This window comes from Arthrobotrys flagrans (genome assembly GCF_004000055.1).
Source record: "Arthrobotrys flagrans strain CBS H-5679 chromosome Unknown unitig_9, whole genome shotgun sequence".
Classification (NCBI taxonomy): domain Eukaryota; kingdom Fungi; phylum Ascomycota; class Orbiliomycetes; order Orbiliales; family Orbiliaceae; genus Arthrobotrys; species Arthrobotrys flagrans.
Window position 1 is genome coordinate 1,110,262 of NW_027137551.1, and position 18,170 is coordinate 1,128,431.

The window sequence follows — 18,170 nt, forward strand, 5'->3', positions numbered from 1 at the left end:
AAAAATTCATATTGCTCGCTCGAAAATGCTACAGTTAGACCACCTTGATCGCGAATAACCTGGCAAAGGGAAAGACATGGAGGAGAAGAAGAAGAAGAAGAAGACATGGTTTGCAAAGACGACATATAGGAAATACCGGATACGAAAAAGGGTATCTCATATTCTCCTGGCTTGTAATATTGATAACGACAGGAAAACATCTGGATAAGGTCATTTTTCTATCTCAGAAGGAAATACCACAATGGGCCCAAAAATTTTGAGCTAACAACGGCTCAGGAAACGACTGGAGGAAGGGAACCAACAGCCCCATATTCGAAACAATAGTTGTACTTGCCTCCGCTTCAACATGTGGACCTCAATCAATCCTTCACTTCGGTTCGGCTAGTGAAGACTTTCTTTGCTCAAAGGAAAAAATGAAGACAGTGGTATCGGTAAGGACAGCAACAAACGAAAAATCAGAGAGACAATGCAAAAAGTTTCCCACCCATACTTAAAACTTGGGGCCAACAAGGATATCGTAGAGTAATGGTGTGCAGCCGTCTCGTTAAACAGCATAACGCTTCGCTTTTGAGGTCCAGATCGCCATACCCTTAACGAATCCAAGAAGTAACATGATGTACTGTGCTTGAGCCGTCAACTCACCTCCTTGGTCTGGCTTAGCGACTTTGCTTTTAATGAGTCCCAGGAATTTGTTGGTAGACTCTGTATCTGTCGGAGGCCCGATAGGACTTTGGAACGTCCCAGTTGGCGATAGTGCGGGGGGGGAACGTGGGGGTTTTACACTGAACAAGGTACGAGCTGACGAGATAGGCGGAGTGGAGTTGTCTGTAGAATACTTCGGGAGCAGAATGTCTGCCTGAAGGCAGAGCTGATTCACAGTATAATTATGCATCAGTACCATCTCTCGCATTGCAGATTGGCGGTGCTGATAGACTTGGAAAAGTATCTCGACCGAATTCAAAATGTTCTCCTCGGCATGATCCTTTTCCCATCCTAAGATGTCATTCTCTAGACCCATCGCACATTGGGCAAGAACTTCCAGTCCGGAAATTTCTTCCTCCCATTCAAGATCTGGTGTGAGAGTGCGGGCACTATCGGATCTATCCCGACGGGTTGGAACATCAAGAGTTATGCCCTTTGCGGTATTGCCGACCTGGGAGAGGCTGGGTTGGAGACCAAGACTTGCACGGGCAAGGACTATAAAAGGCCGGGCTAGACAGGGCGAAGTCGTTAGCTTTTGTTCGATGTTCTACCTCGAAATTCAACCTTCAGCATTAGTTGTTATCACTTACCGGAAATCGTAACAACCCGGAGAACCATCCAGTCTGTCAACTTGACGTGATCATCTGCCTTCTTGAACTGGTTGAGAAGAGGGCGTTCTCCTTCGAAGGCATAGAGAATTTCCATGATTGCGTCTAAGAAGCCGTGGCGCCAGGTGTCTTGGTCTCCGGTCTCCATAACGTTTGCCGGCTTCAACTCTGTTTGTTGCATGAGGTCTCTGAGGGCAAATGAGGTTCGCGTCACGCGAGAATCTGGGTCCAAAGGCTCTTGCGAGATGAACACTCTCTTGATCTCCTCGACTATAGTCACAGGTTAGCACCTCATACCAATATAATATATCTCTAGTACATCAAGTTCTCAGCCACTTACCTGCTTCTACAAAATCCTTTTGCTCCAGCGCTTCAATTTGATCTAGGCAACACAACAATGTTAGCGAAATCCAACAGCTTCAACACCGACCTAGCATGCAGAGCTTGCTTACCATCTATTGCACATAGCCAGAGCCAGAAGGCTGCACCGAGGAACCTGGCAGCAGGTGGGATGATTGGCGAAGGTAGAAGTCTGAATACGAGACCGGAAGGGTTCGCTTTGCGACTGATTTTATCAGTCCCAAATGGTAGCATTGAGACGAAGTTTTCCATGAAAATATTCATCATGCCCTGTTCCGACTCATCCGCTTCGTTTTCGAAAACAGTAGCTGGAAGAAGGAGAGTATGAGGTGCATCCTCAGGATCGAATTGACGAATGTTGAAATTCAAGGAACCAACGCGAGGTGAGAGAACGTGAATGTTCTTTTCGTCCTCATCCTGAATGCGGCACAGACGGCGGCAGATGCGTAGAGATTCATTCCCAAGATAGAACCGAAGATCTCGAAGTTCAGATCCGGTCCCGGGGGTTACCTCTCGGGGTTGTACTTCTGACTTTGTAACGGTGTTCTGAGTTTCAAGGGCCTCCTTCTTGCTACAGAAGAGCAGCTTGCGTATGAAGGTACCGTAGCCTCGAGACTTCTTTGGCCGAGAGACTGTTGATTGTTCCATGATGGACATCTTGCGAGAATAAAAAAAGTCGCGATGGTGAGGACCACGAAAGTGTCTGGATAAAGGTAACTGGAGCTTGAGGAGGGGAAATACTGGGCGATGACTTTTCTCTAATGGAGGTAGTATTTATTCTTGGAAGGACTCTGTGTTAATTTCCTTGCCTACCCTCCATATGTCCACACCTCCGAAGCTTATTGGAGCTATTTGGCTTACTGATTAAATTGTTTAGCTCACCTGCGCTCTTCTTGCTTTTGCTTCTTGAGACTGGCCGTCCTGTTGCTAGGTATTCTCGTCCGCTAGTGAATAACAGTTCCTTTTCCTTGGACCTTTGGCTCGGTGGCCTTGAGAGAGAATCGGGAATAAGATGAGATGGAAGAAGGTAGATTCTAGCAGAACTGTTGTAAGGCATATTGATGATATCTTTCCAACCTCTTTCACAATTATAATAAAATGGATCGACAGCCACTGCCTATTGCACTACACAAATGCCATTACAACCCACAAATTCAACCAGAGCCGCAGATATATTCCAACTCGCAGCTGCTATGAGACCACTCTCTATCTAGGGCAGGAAATATTAGCGAAGCTGTACCTTACTGGCCGAGCTAGTCTATGTAGTCCCGTTATCTGCCCTAGACTCGAGCTCGCCTTATGTTGGAAATGTTGCGAGTAGCGCCGGAAATGTATGCAACAACGCAAGAACAAAGAAAACTTTCAACATACGTCAGCCCTAAATCCGCTTATGCGCCAACGTTAACGTTAATAAATCGTTTCAACCGTCCTTAAATGAAATAGCTCTGGCAGTAAGCTTAACCCAACAGGTATCTATCTAGACTAGTGAGCGGATTTTGTCGAGGTACGACAGAACGTTCGACGGTAATTTCGGCTTTGACAACAGGCTAAACAACTATTGGATAGGCAGAATTGTGAAGATCCACTATGGGAATATAATTTTTGTTATTTGGGGTCGAATTTATAGTCGATAACTAGATGAAAAGAAAATAATGATGCTAAGGAAGCACAAAGTCGATTCGGTAAATTGCAATTGGTTCTTGCAGCTGCGCAGCCTCTCTATGACTCGCGGGATTTTTATCAATCGGAACACAGAGCTGGAGATGGATCTTGTGGACCTCAAGATCGATATTTATGTGATAGATACTGCGCCGACTTACCGTCCGCGCAATACAAGAAGGAAGGAGGAATGAATCACTACATGTTATCGAACATATGCTCATCCAAGTGGACATTGTGTAGCGACCCATCGATGTAAGGTGCGTCGGGTTGACAGCCAGGGTTGGTTGAGTAGGCCGTGATGGCCAGCATCCTCGATATCCTAGATCCCGGGATACCAAAGGCCCTCAAAATTACTTTTTTAAGTAGAGTTTTTGGGTCGCCCCACTAGGAGGCCCCTCCCTCGCATTGACATACGTGGTGGGTGGGTCGAAACACCCTTGAACAATGCATTATTAGAAAGGGAGCCAACAATCGGGAAACTTGACTGTGGGGGCGAGGACGGTCTGGGTTCCTCTTCGCTTTGTCGGGCAAAAGTGACTGGAGCTACGACGCCAGGAGGCACACACTAGTTCATCACAAATACTGTTGTTCGGCCATATCAACTCCTCAGAAACTTCAGCAGCAGGGCTATATGGACTGAATCTGCGCGACACAAATTCTCGAAATCGAATACATTGGTCTCATAGCTGCGGAACTTGATTTCGAGTAGTGATACTGCTACAGACGATAGCAAATTGTAAAAAAGAAAAAAGAGGCGGAAGAAAAATATTTTTCTTTTCTTTTCTATTCTTTGCTTCTTTAAAGCTTTCTTTTATTTTTTAAAAAAAGTTTGGTTCATTCTGTGCCTCAAGGTGTACTAGTCGAGAGCAATAATAGAATCCCGGGTCTGTGGTTAGTATCAAAATCCCATTGGGTAAGAAAGGTATCACCAGTCAGTCACGAAGGGTCTCCTTGTAGATAGCCTGACTCTAAATATTTGAAGTAAAAACTGTTATTAAGTCTGGAAAACTTTGTATGTTTCTTTTCTTTGTGTGTGAGGCACATGAGAGGGCAGCTGATACCCCGAACCCCATAATTGACAATGATCTGAACTGTGGCGAGTTGAACCGCGGCCGATGAGGGTGGAACGGTAACTAGGCAGAGGATATTATATTTGCTTCTGTTTGATTCTTTCCCACCGCTGAATTGCTTTCTGCTGTTTAGAAGTAAAAAGTACTTCAACATCTGCCTTTCCTTTGAGTAACAGTTGCGACATTGGGTCAACTCTTGGTTTTTTGACCCAAAATATTATGTGAGCTGAGAAAAATGATGTGCGCCCTCATATCCAGTGTCTTTGTTAAACGGTGGAATACAAAGACGGGCAGTCTGTTGGAATCGAAGAACCCTATCGTCTTTTCTGCTACACATCGCTTGATTGAAACAAAGGGAACAACAGTTGTTGGATCACCCCCCTCGTCATATCTCGAACAAGTTTGGCCAGAGGCCTAGGCGGGGCCTGTTTGTAATAACCAATCAATGGGTCATGGATCTTTTTTGTGCTGAAGTCTAAATTTACTCTGTATTTGCTTGATGCTTGAGTAGGGAGCTTGTGTAACGGCAAATTTTCACTACGCAGCTTTGCCCGGCCTTATGGAAGGGTTGCGTGTTCAGCAGAGAGAGTCTGCGTACCGTGTTGGTTTTGAATCCGTTGACGTTGCCTCTACCTCAGGGGTTCGGGTTGTGAGCCTGCGACGAATATCGATAGGTAGGTGGTCGTTATATCTAGCTTCGACCTGGGACCCACCTTCCGCGCCGACAGGGTCGGCCCAGCCCCACCAACCTTCTGCTTGTGCCAAGAGAACCCTGCGCAGGCTATTGACATTTGACTCAAAAAAAACATTATGCAGTATACGTGCTGAGAATATATGCATAACTGTACGGAGTACGGCAAGCATGAACTTTTGCCTATCAGGAAAAGTCACTTGGATAAGCTAGTGCGACTAATTTTCAAGAAAAAAAAAAACATCTCGTCTCGTCCCGTATACGCGTACACTTCCCGAAATTAAATAGATCGGGGAAGGAACTAGAAATGATTTTCAGGTGCAAATGGTATTCTCAAAAATCCCGTCCACATGGACCGAAAACGCCTTATATATAAAGCCACTATACTTTGAACGGTAAGATGTTTTTACTGAGTTGAATTTGCTTTTCTAAATGACAAAAAAAAGTCGTTCCTTGAACTTGAAGGCAAAGCTAAGGCATAATAATTACAACTTGCAATAGTGGAGCTACATCGAAAGGAGAGATTGCGTAAATACAAAGGTAGGAGGCGTGAAACACGATTTTTAGCTAACTTGCTCGAATGCTTTTTGTTTGCGCTCTATCGGAACGGAAGAAGAACAAGAACCAAAAAACAAAGCATACTATGCATGCAAAAGTAATACCGATGCCGGTAGAATCTTGCCAATCTATACTTTGGTTCTTGAAAATCGGCGAGGGAGAAGGAAACAGGTTCACGGGCCGACTCTGTCGGACCAAAAAGATAGTCTTGCCCTGTAGGCAGTGTGTAGCTCGTACGAAACCGATATGCGAAGCAAGGAACCTACATGCAATCCTTGTTTGAAACACCTCCTCGGGATTGGATCCGGGTGCGTCGTTTTGAGAGCCAGTGAGGCTGGGATCTGCCGAGTGATGATTTGGTGATAATGCAAGGGGATCAAGAGGTAAAGTTGAACGTTGCTCTAGCGGTAACTAATTGGGCATTTGTCATATCGAAAAAACACAAAGGAAAGAGATGTCCAGATAACTCGATCAAGTGCTAGCTTTGTAAAATATTTTTGCCGCCGAAGATAGGAGAGCATACAGTTTGTGGCAGGTTCCAAGATGGAAAAATCATGAATGGTAGATATAAATAAAATGGGACGAAATAGTTCGTGATTGGTATAATATATCAGACACGATGGCATCAAAATACTAAAAACTAAACCCCAAACAAAACAAGTGGTATATTGACCAAAACCGGGGAAGATGGGAGTATCACTTTCAAAAACACATGAGCTGAGGTATATCTTTATCGAACACAGCAAGGGATATCGGATATCAGGAAGAAAGAAAGGGGAATACAGGATCCAAAATCAACATTTTTTCAATAAACGATTCGCCTTGCTTTTCCTGGATACAGCAAACAAATAGAAAAGGAAAACCCGTATAGATACTTTTGAACATTATTGTGTTTTTGTTTTCATGCCGGTAGAACGAAAAAGAAGTGCCCGTTTATCGATCCAGTAAATGCAAGCCGATGACATGATTCGTGAGGAGAAAGGCAAATAGGTATAATGCGCACTAACATATGAATATAAACTATAACTAACAATGATGTAAAACCAACGGTTAAAAAGCAGGAGGGAAAGCGGTGATGGGGTCATTAGGGTCGTGAATGATACAGAAAACAAAAAACCAAACATCCAAGAGCAATGAACCAAATGGGTATGTTGAAAAAGGGGGCAAAAGAAAACAAACGCTTGTGTAACAGATTATCCGGATGCAAGCAGGGAAGAAGAAGAGTGAAAAATCTATTTATGCAAGAAGAGAACCAATAATCGAAAAATCTATAGGAGAGAAAGGAAAATAAAGCGAGAAGGATAGAGTGCATGATGGCAGGCATCCGGAAATGCAAGTACTAACCTATCGGCCATTGCGATAGTCGGGTGGTGGAAGAGCTCTGGGAGGAGGTTTTTGCCTGGTTTGATATTGTGGTTTGATAGGTGGAGGCGGCTCAATCTGCAGCCTCTTCTTGGGTGCACGGTCGAATCTCACCATAGCATCACCGTACCCATTGCCGTAATCCTCTTCGTCATACTCATCTTCCGGGTAGCGATCGCCGTTATGAATTGTGGCGTAGTCTGGTAGGTGAGTTGGAATCTTACTCATCCTACGATCAAGATCGTTGAAATTGGGAAGTGGTGCTGGAGTTTCAAATCGTCGAATTTGTGGTTGTGGAGCTCTCCCATGTGCATGTGGATGCATGTCTCGGGGTGCATCACGGTCTCGATGATCAGCCTTTCGACGGCTCGCCTTTTCTTTGGGAGGGGCGTACAAAGCTAGATCGAGCGGTGGATTAGGGGAGTCGGGGCTGGTCTGGAAACCGGACGAGGGTGGTGATTCGTATTCAAGGGCAAGGAGCTTTGGCTGGGTTCCACGTCGGTGGTTTGGGCCCAGTGGAACAGGAGAGGTTTCAACCCGCCTGGGAGAAGGAGGATATTGATAACCAAGGCGGGGCGAGGATGGGGACTGCGACCTCATCTCGCGCTCGAAACGACGGTCATCGAATTGGTCGGGATGGGAATGACTCGATGAAGGCGGCGTCATTTCATTGTACTGCAGATGCATGCCGGGGTCGGAAGTGGGGGAAAGAGCACCAAGCATCATACGATTCTTTCGGAAAAGGGCCTGTGGATCGACCTCATCACTCATGTCGGAAGTCCTTTCATGCATATCGTATCGGCTTTGGCGATTCTTGGCTCGAGTCGCTCTCTCTTGCTCCCGTTCTCGATGACGTTTAGCACGCTCGGCTTCTCGTTCCTTCTCCATCTGCATATCCCTTTCACGCTGTATGCGTTCCTGCTCGGCCTTCTCGTTCATAATCCTCTCCCTCTCCTGGCGTTTCTTGAGTTCCCTCTCCTTGGCTTTCTCGAGTTCGCGCTTCTCTTTCTCGGCCTTTTCGAGGCGATCCTTCTCGGCGCGGGCGGCACGTTCGACCTCTGCCCTTGTCTGGTCACGCTCCTGGGCTTCAAGGAGCTCTCGGGTTTGTCGGGTGAGGGCATCGGCCTTCTCCTTCTGTTGAGCAGCTATTCGCCTGACCATTTCCTTTTCGTGCCGTTCCTCCTCGAGCTTCGTTTCGTAGACCTCAAGCTGTCTCTGGAGCATTGCCAAGTCTTTCGCCATGCGGTCAAACTTCTTTTGATTTTCCTTCTCCTCTTCCTTTCGCCGTCTGTGCTGCATCTCTTCCAGCTCTAGCTTCTCTTTCCTCATCTTCTCTCTTTCAACTTCCAAGAGTGCGAGCTGTTTGCCAACGTCCACCAGCTCAGCTTCGGCACGGTCCTTGGATCGAGGACGCCGTCTGGTCTCAGCTGATTTGGTGCTGGCAGCGCGGATTCGGTCGTCACCCCTCTCATCAGGTCTACCAGAACGCTCCGACTTCTGCCTTTGCATACGAACAGCCTCAAGCTCATCTCTCCGCTTTTGTTCAATTTCCGCCTCCAACTGAAGCCTCTCCCTGCGAATTTTCTCGATAGCCTCCGTCTCCTTCAAGAGCAACCTCTCTTTTTCCGCCATCTCTTCTTCGAGTGCCCTCTCCTTCTCTGCCATTTCCTTCTTGAATCGCTCAAGCTCTTCAGCCTTTACCTTCTCCAACTGCTCGGCGATGGCCTTTTCGGCGGCAACTTCGATCGCGACCGTAGGTGGTGTCACTGACTTTGGCGGTTCTGGAGATGGTGTCGGCCGTGGAGAAGGCGTTGCCCTCTGGCTGGGAACTTCTGAAGTCACAGGTGGAGTAACAGTTGCGGTAACAGGCTTAACCGGCTCGATCTCAATCTTGACCTCTGCTGGCTTTGGCGGAGCTACTGGTTCTTGCTTTTTGACTGGGGACTCCGTCCTACGGATAGGAGATGGAGAGCGTGAACGAAGGACAGGCCCATGAGTAGAAGATGGGAATGCAAGGTCGTCGTCATCATCATCGCTCGATTCAGAATCAGACATGAAAGGATTGGCGCTCTCAGGCCTCTTAGTTACCTTCGGTGGCTCTGGTGTGGGTTTTTTCCGTTCTTCAAAAACAACCTTCTTTTCAGATCTTCTGGTGGATGAAGACCCAGATGACCTAGTACCCTGGTCAGAGGAACCAGAGCTGGACCTGGAAGACTCATGACCATTGGCAGGTTTGTTGAACTGGTTGTAAATTTTCTTCTTCAAGGACTTATAGCTGTGCTGCTTCTCGTCCATAAAAATGGGCCAGTCGTGCTTGCCATACTCCTCAATAGCTCGGTAGAGCGCAGCGGGGTTCCTATAAACAACTTTATCCACAGCAGTAGAGATGCTTTGGTTTTGGAGCAGGACCATATTGACGAGGGCGACCTGTGCGGAAGAAAGAGTGGAAACCATGAACTCGAGTTCGCTGTTGGCCTTTGCGTCGAGGTTGGCGACGTATTTGCTCTTCTCAGCTTGCCTTCCAAAGAGATCTTCAACTTCATCCGGTATCTTCCATTCTGGCTTGAGAAACTTGCATTCTTTAATATGCATGTCCTTGTAATAGCCTTGCGGGAGGGGATGTGGTAACCTGTCAAGCAGGGAAGGCCGTAGACCATATCGATCTCGATGTTGGTGGGTCAGCGACTGGTTAATCATTGTGCCGTGACACAATGCAACAGCAAGCTTGGGTGACAACACAAAGATTTGATGCCACATGTAGTCTCTGCTGTACAACCGCTTCTGAAGGTCCGAGGGCTTGAGTCTCTTAGGCATGGTATGTTTAGCTTCCAGGCGTCCAATTTCCATTCCGCCGAAGCTGTTGTCTGTAAGTATAAATTCATCGTTCGGTCCGGCCTCCCAGAATACAATAAAACGTTCACGAGCATTGGTTCGATAATCCTCCTGATCAAGATCGAAAAGAAGCTTATGGTAACTAATCTGATGGTGGGGTGTGTCGAGGATAATAGCAGCATTGTGAAGCCACAGGTCTCTGGGGTGGCCGAGGTGGTGGATTGCCATGAAAGCAGTTCTTTTCTCCTTTGCATCGGACATAGCCTCGGAGGTTTGCAGCAAGTGAGTATTGCGGTCCCTGTTCCTCAGAAACGTCATAAGAAACAAATATTTGCGGAAATCCCAAACATCACTTCGCTTAAGTCTGATGATATCCGAAGATTCCTGCCGCCGAACGTTCATAGCATCGTAGACTTTGTAAGCGTTCGTCCACATGCCATCCATGATTCCCTGATCAACCCTCTGGAGCTTTTCGAACTTCTGAAATTTCCAGCCTTCTCGCGTGAACTCCTTCATGGAAAACTTTTCGAAGAACTTCTGATAGGGTTCGTCGTACTTGAAACATTCTGTCCAGTGCTGCTTATTAAATCGTTTAGATCGAGTGTCGAACACGATGAATGTCTCGTCGTCCAAGATTTCATTCCCTTTGGATACCAACTGCCAGCTTGGGCACGTAGAGGTCAACTTTCGTTGAGCAGTTAGCTGAGCCTTTATCTTTGCTACCCGTTCCGGGTCTGGTAATACGAATGGCCTGGACCGTTCCGACTTGCAGAACATGTGAAGGACGAAGACCGGGATGTAATGCCGGGGCACTTTAAGCAAGCCATCGGGATCTGATTGCTGGCTGAACCTTAGTTGTGCCTCGACCGCGAATTGCTCGGAATCCGCGTCCGTGGCATTTCGAGACCACTCGACGGCTCCGGCCATCGCGAGGCCGGTTATCGATTAAGAATTATCAGGATTTCGGTGATAGAAGAGTTGTGTATCGATTGCAATATAAAAGTTGGGTCTGGTCTCTTCTTTGAAGATAGACGCGACCCGCCCCGAATGGACGATTCCTGGGTTCCGGTTTATACAAACCGCGCTACGCGTATGTTCCTGGCAGTTACTCCGATACTGTCTACAATCACTACCGTATTTCGCAATGTCTCAGCACGAGCTTCTATTTTCGTGGGCGGGAACAGTGATTCTTGGGGGGAAATAGGTGGCGGGTGGTTATCAGGGCGAGCGGGAGCTAAACAAGCGAAGCGGGAAAAAAAAACCCCGTATCTCTGAACAGGAATAGAAACAATGAAGAAAAAGAAAAGAGGATACAAGTTAGTGGCAAGTTATCAGGGATCAGATATTGAAAATAAAAAATGAAAATAAAAAAAACCTGGCCTGAACGAAGAACCAGGCCAAGTAGTGCTGGAAATATTAAGGATTGTGCATAGAAAGCATAATTCTCAAAAAAACGTGAGGTCGGGAAGGTGAGGTTTGTGGAGGGGAGAATTGGGGCGGGAAAGGGATTGGAAAGGAAATGACGGTTCTAGGCGAACAGAAGGGCAACAACCGACGAAAACGACGACGACCTTCGGAGCAAAGGACAAGGACCGTGCTGACGGACTCTGGTAGTAGGCGCCAGTGTGTATTCTGTTGAGAAACACAAGGAGTACCACCAGGCTGTCTGTCCGAAACGCTATTCGCGGTGTAATTCTTCGCCCTATTGTGCCTTTGTGATTGCTTGCATACCCTTTCCCCCACGACCGCGGTGATGCGGTCAAGTCCACAAGCTGAAGCGGTGGAACCTTGGAGAAACTGTGGAAGACGATTATGTGAATTCTTAAAACATACTCGGATGATTGCAGCTCGACGTCGGCGGTCAGTTCTCACAGTTGGAAAGCAAGCTGATAAACAGATTACGTCGTGCTTCGTAGCCCTATTCCGATGGTTGAATGTTTCGCAAGTTTATATCGAAATGGGCGTAGTCGAAGGATCTCTGTGAAGGTCTGTCTGTACTGTTCGGTCGGCGATGTCCTAATCCTTGAACTCGGGGTACGTCTGCGGCCAGACTGCTGTTTGCAATTTTTTTTTGGAGTGATATAATACGATAGCCTTGTAGCAAATTCCAAAGCAACGGCGAAAGATAATCGTTAAAAATGTCGGATATGCGGATATGATGATACGGAGGAAGAGTCTGGAATGATTTACAGTTAACGTCGGTAATATTGTTGGTCTGGTGGTTCGAAAATGTTAGAGTGTCTGGGTTGGATTTTTAGGTCACTAGCGGTAACAAAAAAAAAAAAAAAAAAAATACCAAAAAATTTCAAGAGCATGACATTCTTCTATTCTAGTGTTATTTTGGCCGGGTCCAGGTCAACTCCTCCCGGGAAGTATTGTACATGTGGGTTTATGAGGCAAGGGAGGTGGGAAAATTGTCTATCGTTTCAGGACTGCTTAGGAAAAAGGAAAGCGTACTTCATACCCGCTAGCCCACCATTCTTTTTTCCCCTCCACTTTTTTTTTTTTCTCCAATCCAATGTTTTGTTTTATTTTCCAGTATACACTCTGTCGACGAAATTTAAAATGCGCTGGACATCTCATCGACATTACGCATACACAAGCTTCACACGACACCACCGCCAGACGAAGGGGGACAACTCATGCAATCATTAGGAGCAAGAGAAGTAGCCATGGAGCCTGAATTCTGAAACACCTGGAGGGGAGAAAAAAAATTCTCCCTAGTGTTCAGAAGGAATTTGTATTTTTTTTTTTTTTTTTTTTTTTTTATCTTGAGAATATTGCTTGTACACTTCCCCAACATGACGACGTGGGAGATACCTGCCCAACCTTTTTTTTCCCTTCAACTTCGGTTATGGCAGAAGGGAAAAATTCTTCAGGCAATAACATCAAGAAAAGCTCAAGTAAAAAATAAATTAAAAAGATTGGCACAGTGCAAAGAGGGAAGGCATAAGAAGGGAAGAGAAGCTCATCATGTTCCCTTCCACCCCTCCCTTGTTGCTTTTTGCTTGCAGGTGGGCAAATCTATCCAATCACCGTCGACGAGGATTTGAGAACTGCATGCAAGTATGACTCCCTGATCCCAGCCGACGAGTGATTTTTTCGTATTTCACTTTCGTCGACGGTACAATCTTTCAAGATGCGAGGTTTGTTTGGTTCTCCGGGTTGGTTCTGCCCTTTTTTTCCTTTAGTACCCATCCAACCCTGCTCGGGTTTGTCTGGGAAAAATACACCGCCCATAGACGTACCTCTGTCCTGCATTAACCTGAAATAGCTTTATTGAGGAAAAAAAAAAGAGACGAGGGAATGGAGAAGTAATATTTTGGGAACCTCTGAAGGGGTCGGGCCTCGCATCTCATCGATTTCCTCTTTTCAGTGCATTGCAGTGAAATATATGTATGCAGATGACCATTCGGGCTCGTACAATCACCTTTTAGCTGGATGCAAGCTTCAATCCAGAGGATTTGATAACGATTTTTTTGATACATCTACTACCTATCTACAATATTACCGAGAGGGCTGATATAGAGCTAGCTGTGCCGTCTTTGATTACTTACTTGTAATCGGCTCGGACAAAAACCGCCTGGTGGAGACGGCTCGAAAATATTCGAATACGACCATACCGAACCGTAGTAGAAGCATTGTGACGTATTGCTCTGTAGAAGGTCCCGAAGGTATCCAACAGAAGATATTGGGAGAACAGATACAATTGGAGAACAAATTTTCATTTTTTTTAATTTTTTTTCCCGTCTTAACCTTTTTTCCTTTTTCTAGCTCGAGGGTATTTTCCTTCCCGTTTATGCATAAAACTGGGACTTTACCTAAAATTCACGGGCTAATCTTTTCCTATCACTGCACATTAACGTTGAGAACGAAGAAAAAGGAAAACCATCAAGACAAAGATCAGGTCTTGTCATTCCAGGTTCACGGGGAAGACCATGTGTCTTTACGGAACAACGAGGAACTTCCCTCGCCGCCTGTCCGTGAAATCCCAGTCTGAAACGCTTCTCTATCTCATCGGAACAGTAAGATTCACGTCAAGGGAGAAGAAGAACGAAAGGAAAACTCTTCCCCCTCCCCTGCTCTGGGATCACCGGTATGAAGGCTAAGCTAGATGCCGGGAGGCGAACGGCTCGAAATCTAAGGATTTTATCCTGGGCTCCAAGATCTCAACAATGCGAACAGGGGCGTCGAACGGCAAATTCACGGAGTTACAAACACACGTGAAAGTTCATAACCCGCATTTGTTGCATTTCAGATTCTAACAAGCAACAACACCATCGGATTGTATCACTATAACTTATATCGTGAAGGGAAAAAAAGCTTAAAGGCTTCCTGCACAACAGCGGAAACCTAATGCTAAAGCCTGCCGCCGCCGCCCCAGTTTCACGGGACCTTCGACGTCAGCATGGAAATGGGGAAAAACATCAAGCCGTGACCTGCATATCTTCTTTCTCTTGCTTATTGGCCCATCGCTCATAAAACTCCTGCGAGAAAAAGGGCGGTGCGCTACGGTGGGCAGACTGCACTTCCAACTGGATCGCAGAAACTCCTCCTGTTGGCACATGATTGGGCATTTGTATTTATAGCTCCACCCTGCATGCACCTTCACCGGCACCACGTTTTCTTGACCTTGCCTTGTAAGAAAAAGCAGTCGATCTTGCTTTAGCTTCCCAGAAGGTGAACACGGGCGCTATTCTTTGTTGAGAAGAATGTTTACTTGAGCTCAATTGAGCCGGTGGGTTACGATTGGAGGAGGCTAGGAGCTAAGGCCGGCCTGAGAATATGGATGTCGTGCATGAAGAGGCTCAAAAGTGCAACAGGAAATATAAAATTCGGTGTGACTCTTGAGTCAGATGGCGAAGTTGATGTGCTGTCAAAAAAATTTTATCGGGAGGCGCGGTTAATTAACGGCCTGCAGGTTGTCCATCCAAGGTATTAATGATCCCATTAGCTGGTGAACGGTGGCAAAGTAAAGATGGGTTATATTAGATTATTCAAATAAGAAATGTGTAATGTTTGAAATTATAACGATCTATGTATGAATCAAGAAAATCTGAAAATATTCGCTACCCCTTAGACGCCGTGTCCTGTATTACTGTCTCAGATAGGAGAATCGAGACACCAGATATCTTATTATGTTTAAGCTTCATCGGTAAAAACTCTGCTCTCTCCTGTTGCCACGACATCAAATACACCAACTTCAGGAATACCTTTCCATTTCAAAGCCTGAATAATAGAAGAACAATCAGCGGAGGGACGATCTGTGTAAGCGTGATGTTGGGGACTTACGTCTCGCAGCTTCTGCGGTGGTTCGAGAATAGGTTCATTCGTAAGTACCCAGGTTCCCCAATGCATACCGAGCGCCTTCTTGCACTTGGTGTCAACGAATATATTTACAGAATCGTATGGATTTGCTATGGCGGGATTGTTAGTTTTGCAGTATGATATCATATCACGGACAGTAGTATCTCGTACCATGCATTGGACTCATGAAATGCCTTGGGCTATATGCTGTAGTCAGGTAAGTAATATTAGCAATTTTGCTCAAAAAGATTTCCACAAAGTTGTGACAAGAGTTGCATACCGCCAATGGGTATCATTCCCAAGTCCTTACGCCATTATCTTGTTAGCAAGATCGCTGGTAGTACTGCGTGAGAGATTCCTAGAACTTACGAAGGGGCCCCTCAAATCACCAATTTGTTTGAAGGCAGGACCTAGAGGAATCTATGTTAGATGATCATTTCCGTTTTCTAGATCGAAAGAGGCAGCACACTGCATTCAAGATCACTTACAATGAGGGAGGTCCTGGTATTTCTCGCCGTAGTCGTCTTCGCCTTCGGCAACCTGTGGAACCGCACGATATCCAGTGTCACTGCACAAGCCGTTAGAATCAGATGCCTAACTGTCTGAAACTTACACTCCAAGGACAATCAATCATAAAGCGCCTATCTTACGTACCCAGCAAAGAAGACACTCTTCCCTCCGCTTGTTACACCCCAACTGCTCCACAACGTCGAGTTTAGATCCTAAGGTTTCATACTATGTCAGTCGCGGGGCACATGCCTAGATCTATAAAGCCCGAAACAAGAGGGCCAGCACAAGTCGTACCGTCAGCGTTCTTCCAGCAGTATGCTGGCAAGGAAAGTTTGATATCGTCGCACTCACAGACGATGTGGTTTCACCGTCTGTCGCTGTTTCCTTCGCCTTCACCTCAATGTTTATTTCCGTATCTTGCCACCAGTCTTGCTCAGTGCAGTTATCAATGCCGAGGCTCTTGAACCATTTATGATTTCCGAGAGGTACGAAAAAATGGGCATTGGGGAATTTGGCATGTATTCGTTTTACGGATGTGCTTCAAGTTATACGACGTTAGTTCAAACTGCTTAGATTCGATGTTTGGAAATGCCATTCCAACTTACACATCAAGGTGATCGTAGTGTGCATGGCTGATGATAACAGCATCCACAATCGGCATATCCTCGATCTCGCATGGGACCTTGGTATATCGCGCAGGGCCCATAAATTGAACTGGTGAGCATCTAAAGCACCAACACGATATTCGTCGCAATATATCAGAAATCCATGTTCGAATTTATAGTTTGATAGTAGCACGAGAAACGAAAGGTTACACAAACCTCTGACAAAACACAGGGTCGAAGAGAGCTCGGAACCCTCCTGGAAATTCTACCTGTATAATTTTAACACATGAAAGTTTAGCAAATGCGCGGTTACCTTGCGTATACCTGCGTATAATATGCATATACTTGATACTCTACGTATTTTTGAAAACAACATAGAGCATCAAGCAGCTCTGAACACTCCAATCACACCTACGACTAGAACTAGGTTTGATCTAGGTAATTACTTACCAGGAAACACGCATGACCCAACCAGGTAGCCCTTAAATCTTTTACGTCTGTCCTACTCTCTTCGAACTGTGGCTTTACAACAGAGACCATCCCTGGTTCTACCTTCGGCCACTGGTTTCCCAAGAACCCCCTGATATAGATAAGTATCAGTTTTTGAATCCAGGTTACCCCTAAAGAAAACAGGAAAGGTAAGGAAGGGTTATGCATATGTACGTTATAGCCCATTTTCCAACTGCAACCCGGTCGATATCGTGCCACGAAGGCCAAGGGTTCGCAAATCTATCGACGGTGGTTAGCTAGCTCTATTGGTTTGAGGGAGAGAGTAGGTCGCTAGTACCTTCCATTTGGCAAATGGTGCTTCTTCTCTTTAGTGTCCTCGGGCACGGGAAGCCCAGATTTGGCAGATACCAAAATGCCGGCACTCGATGCCATTCTGACTGTACGCGAACCTTTGAAGCAAGACTTGAATGCGTGGAAAAACCGTCTACCAACCATTCAGCCGTTAGCTGTAGTCGAATTGCCAGTAGTTATTTTTACTGAGGGGTCTTGAGTAAGCCAGCGAGAGATTCAATCGCGGTTTGCGACTTAAAAGGGTTTTTGGATCTGGATATGGGGGAATTAAATCGGAGGTAACGGGACTTAAGCGGACTAATTTTGGTATCCGCCTCCGGGCATTCGTAATTCCTGTCAGCAACACACGTGCGCACTCTCGACTTTGATATTATAAACTGCATTGGGTTAAGGCACTTTTGCCTGTCGAGATCCGGGTACACGTAAGTACCAAGACCAGCTATTAAGACTAACGAGACCATTTAAGGCCGTTCGGACTTCGACGTTCAACCCAGGCAACGCATATTTTACCACTTTTAAATGCACTCAAGTGTACAATTTCAGTCGATCGTCGAGAAATAATCATGAATCAGTGAAAGTATATATAATGATAAATGTGATCATTTGACTTTTATATGTATAGTATCTTAACTGATAACATGACAGGACACGCTCCAAATTGATGCTGACCACAATGCAGACCTTAAACAAATCAGCCCTTTGCTGCTCTTTCCACAAGCTCGGGGCCGCCTGCGGCTGTACTGGCCACATTCGATACAGGTTCTTCGATAACTGGTTCCATCGCGGGGGTAATCGGTGCTGCTTTTACTCCTGGGGCACCAAAGACCATGAACTCTGAGGCGGCGAGGATGGAAAGTAGTGAAGCTTAGTCTCGTATGTGCCATAATTAGGCAGAGAAATTTGTATGGAATCCGCCCGTATACGACGTCTTAACCGTCTATCTGCACAGGCCTCATAACGGAATTTTGCCGTTCATCCAGGAGAACTCTTAGGGGAGCGAACCAAGACTTCGGTAAGTTCAAGAAACCATAGCCCTACCAAAGTTAAAGCATTAAGTTCGCCGTTTTCAATGTTACAGGTTCTGAAAACGGTTTATAATTGC

At 45.9% G+C, this 18,170-nt stretch overlaps 3 protein-coding genes across 3 annotated transcripts; all 3 read right to left on the reverse strand.

The window, feature by feature from the left end:
* Positions 1 to 544: 544 nt before the first annotated feature.
* On the reverse strand, positions 545 to 2,318 carry DFL_005690 (uncharacterized protein; the record flags this gene model as incomplete). Its single annotated transcript, XM_067634986.1, has 4 exons — positions 545 to 1,212; positions 1,293 to 1,580; positions 1,651 to 1,692; positions 1,763 to 2,318. 4 exons carry the CDS (start codon positions 2,316 to 2,318, stop codon positions 545 to 547), a joined length of 1,554 nt encoding a protein of 517 aa, XP_067489462.1.
* A 4,677-nt stretch (positions 2,319 to 6,995) lies between these two features.
* Positions 6,996 to 10,772, reverse strand: DFL_005691 (uncharacterized protein; the record flags this gene model as incomplete). Its single annotated transcript, XM_067634987.1, has 1 exon — positions 6,996 to 10,772. One exon carries the CDS (start codon positions 10,770 to 10,772, stop codon positions 6,996 to 6,998), a length of 3,777 nt encoding a protein of 1,258 aa, XP_067489463.1.
* A 4,215-nt stretch (positions 10,773 to 14,987) lies between these two features.
* Positions 14,988 to 17,149, reverse strand: DFL_005692 (uncharacterized protein; the record flags this gene model as incomplete). The annotated part of the gene is made up of 13 exons (XM_067634988.1): positions 14,988 to 15,074; positions 15,138 to 15,262; positions 15,324 to 15,359; positions 15,433 to 15,457; positions 15,522 to 15,562; positions 15,641 to 15,720; positions 15,807 to 15,874; positions 15,957 to 16,200; positions 16,268 to 16,387; positions 16,484 to 16,536; positions 16,718 to 16,847; positions 16,931 to 16,996; positions 17,055 to 17,149. 13 exons carry the CDS (start codon positions 17,147 to 17,149, stop codon positions 14,988 to 14,990), a joined length of 1,170 nt encoding a protein of 389 aa, XP_067489464.1.
* Positions 17,150 to 18,170: the final 1,021 nt, after the last annotated feature.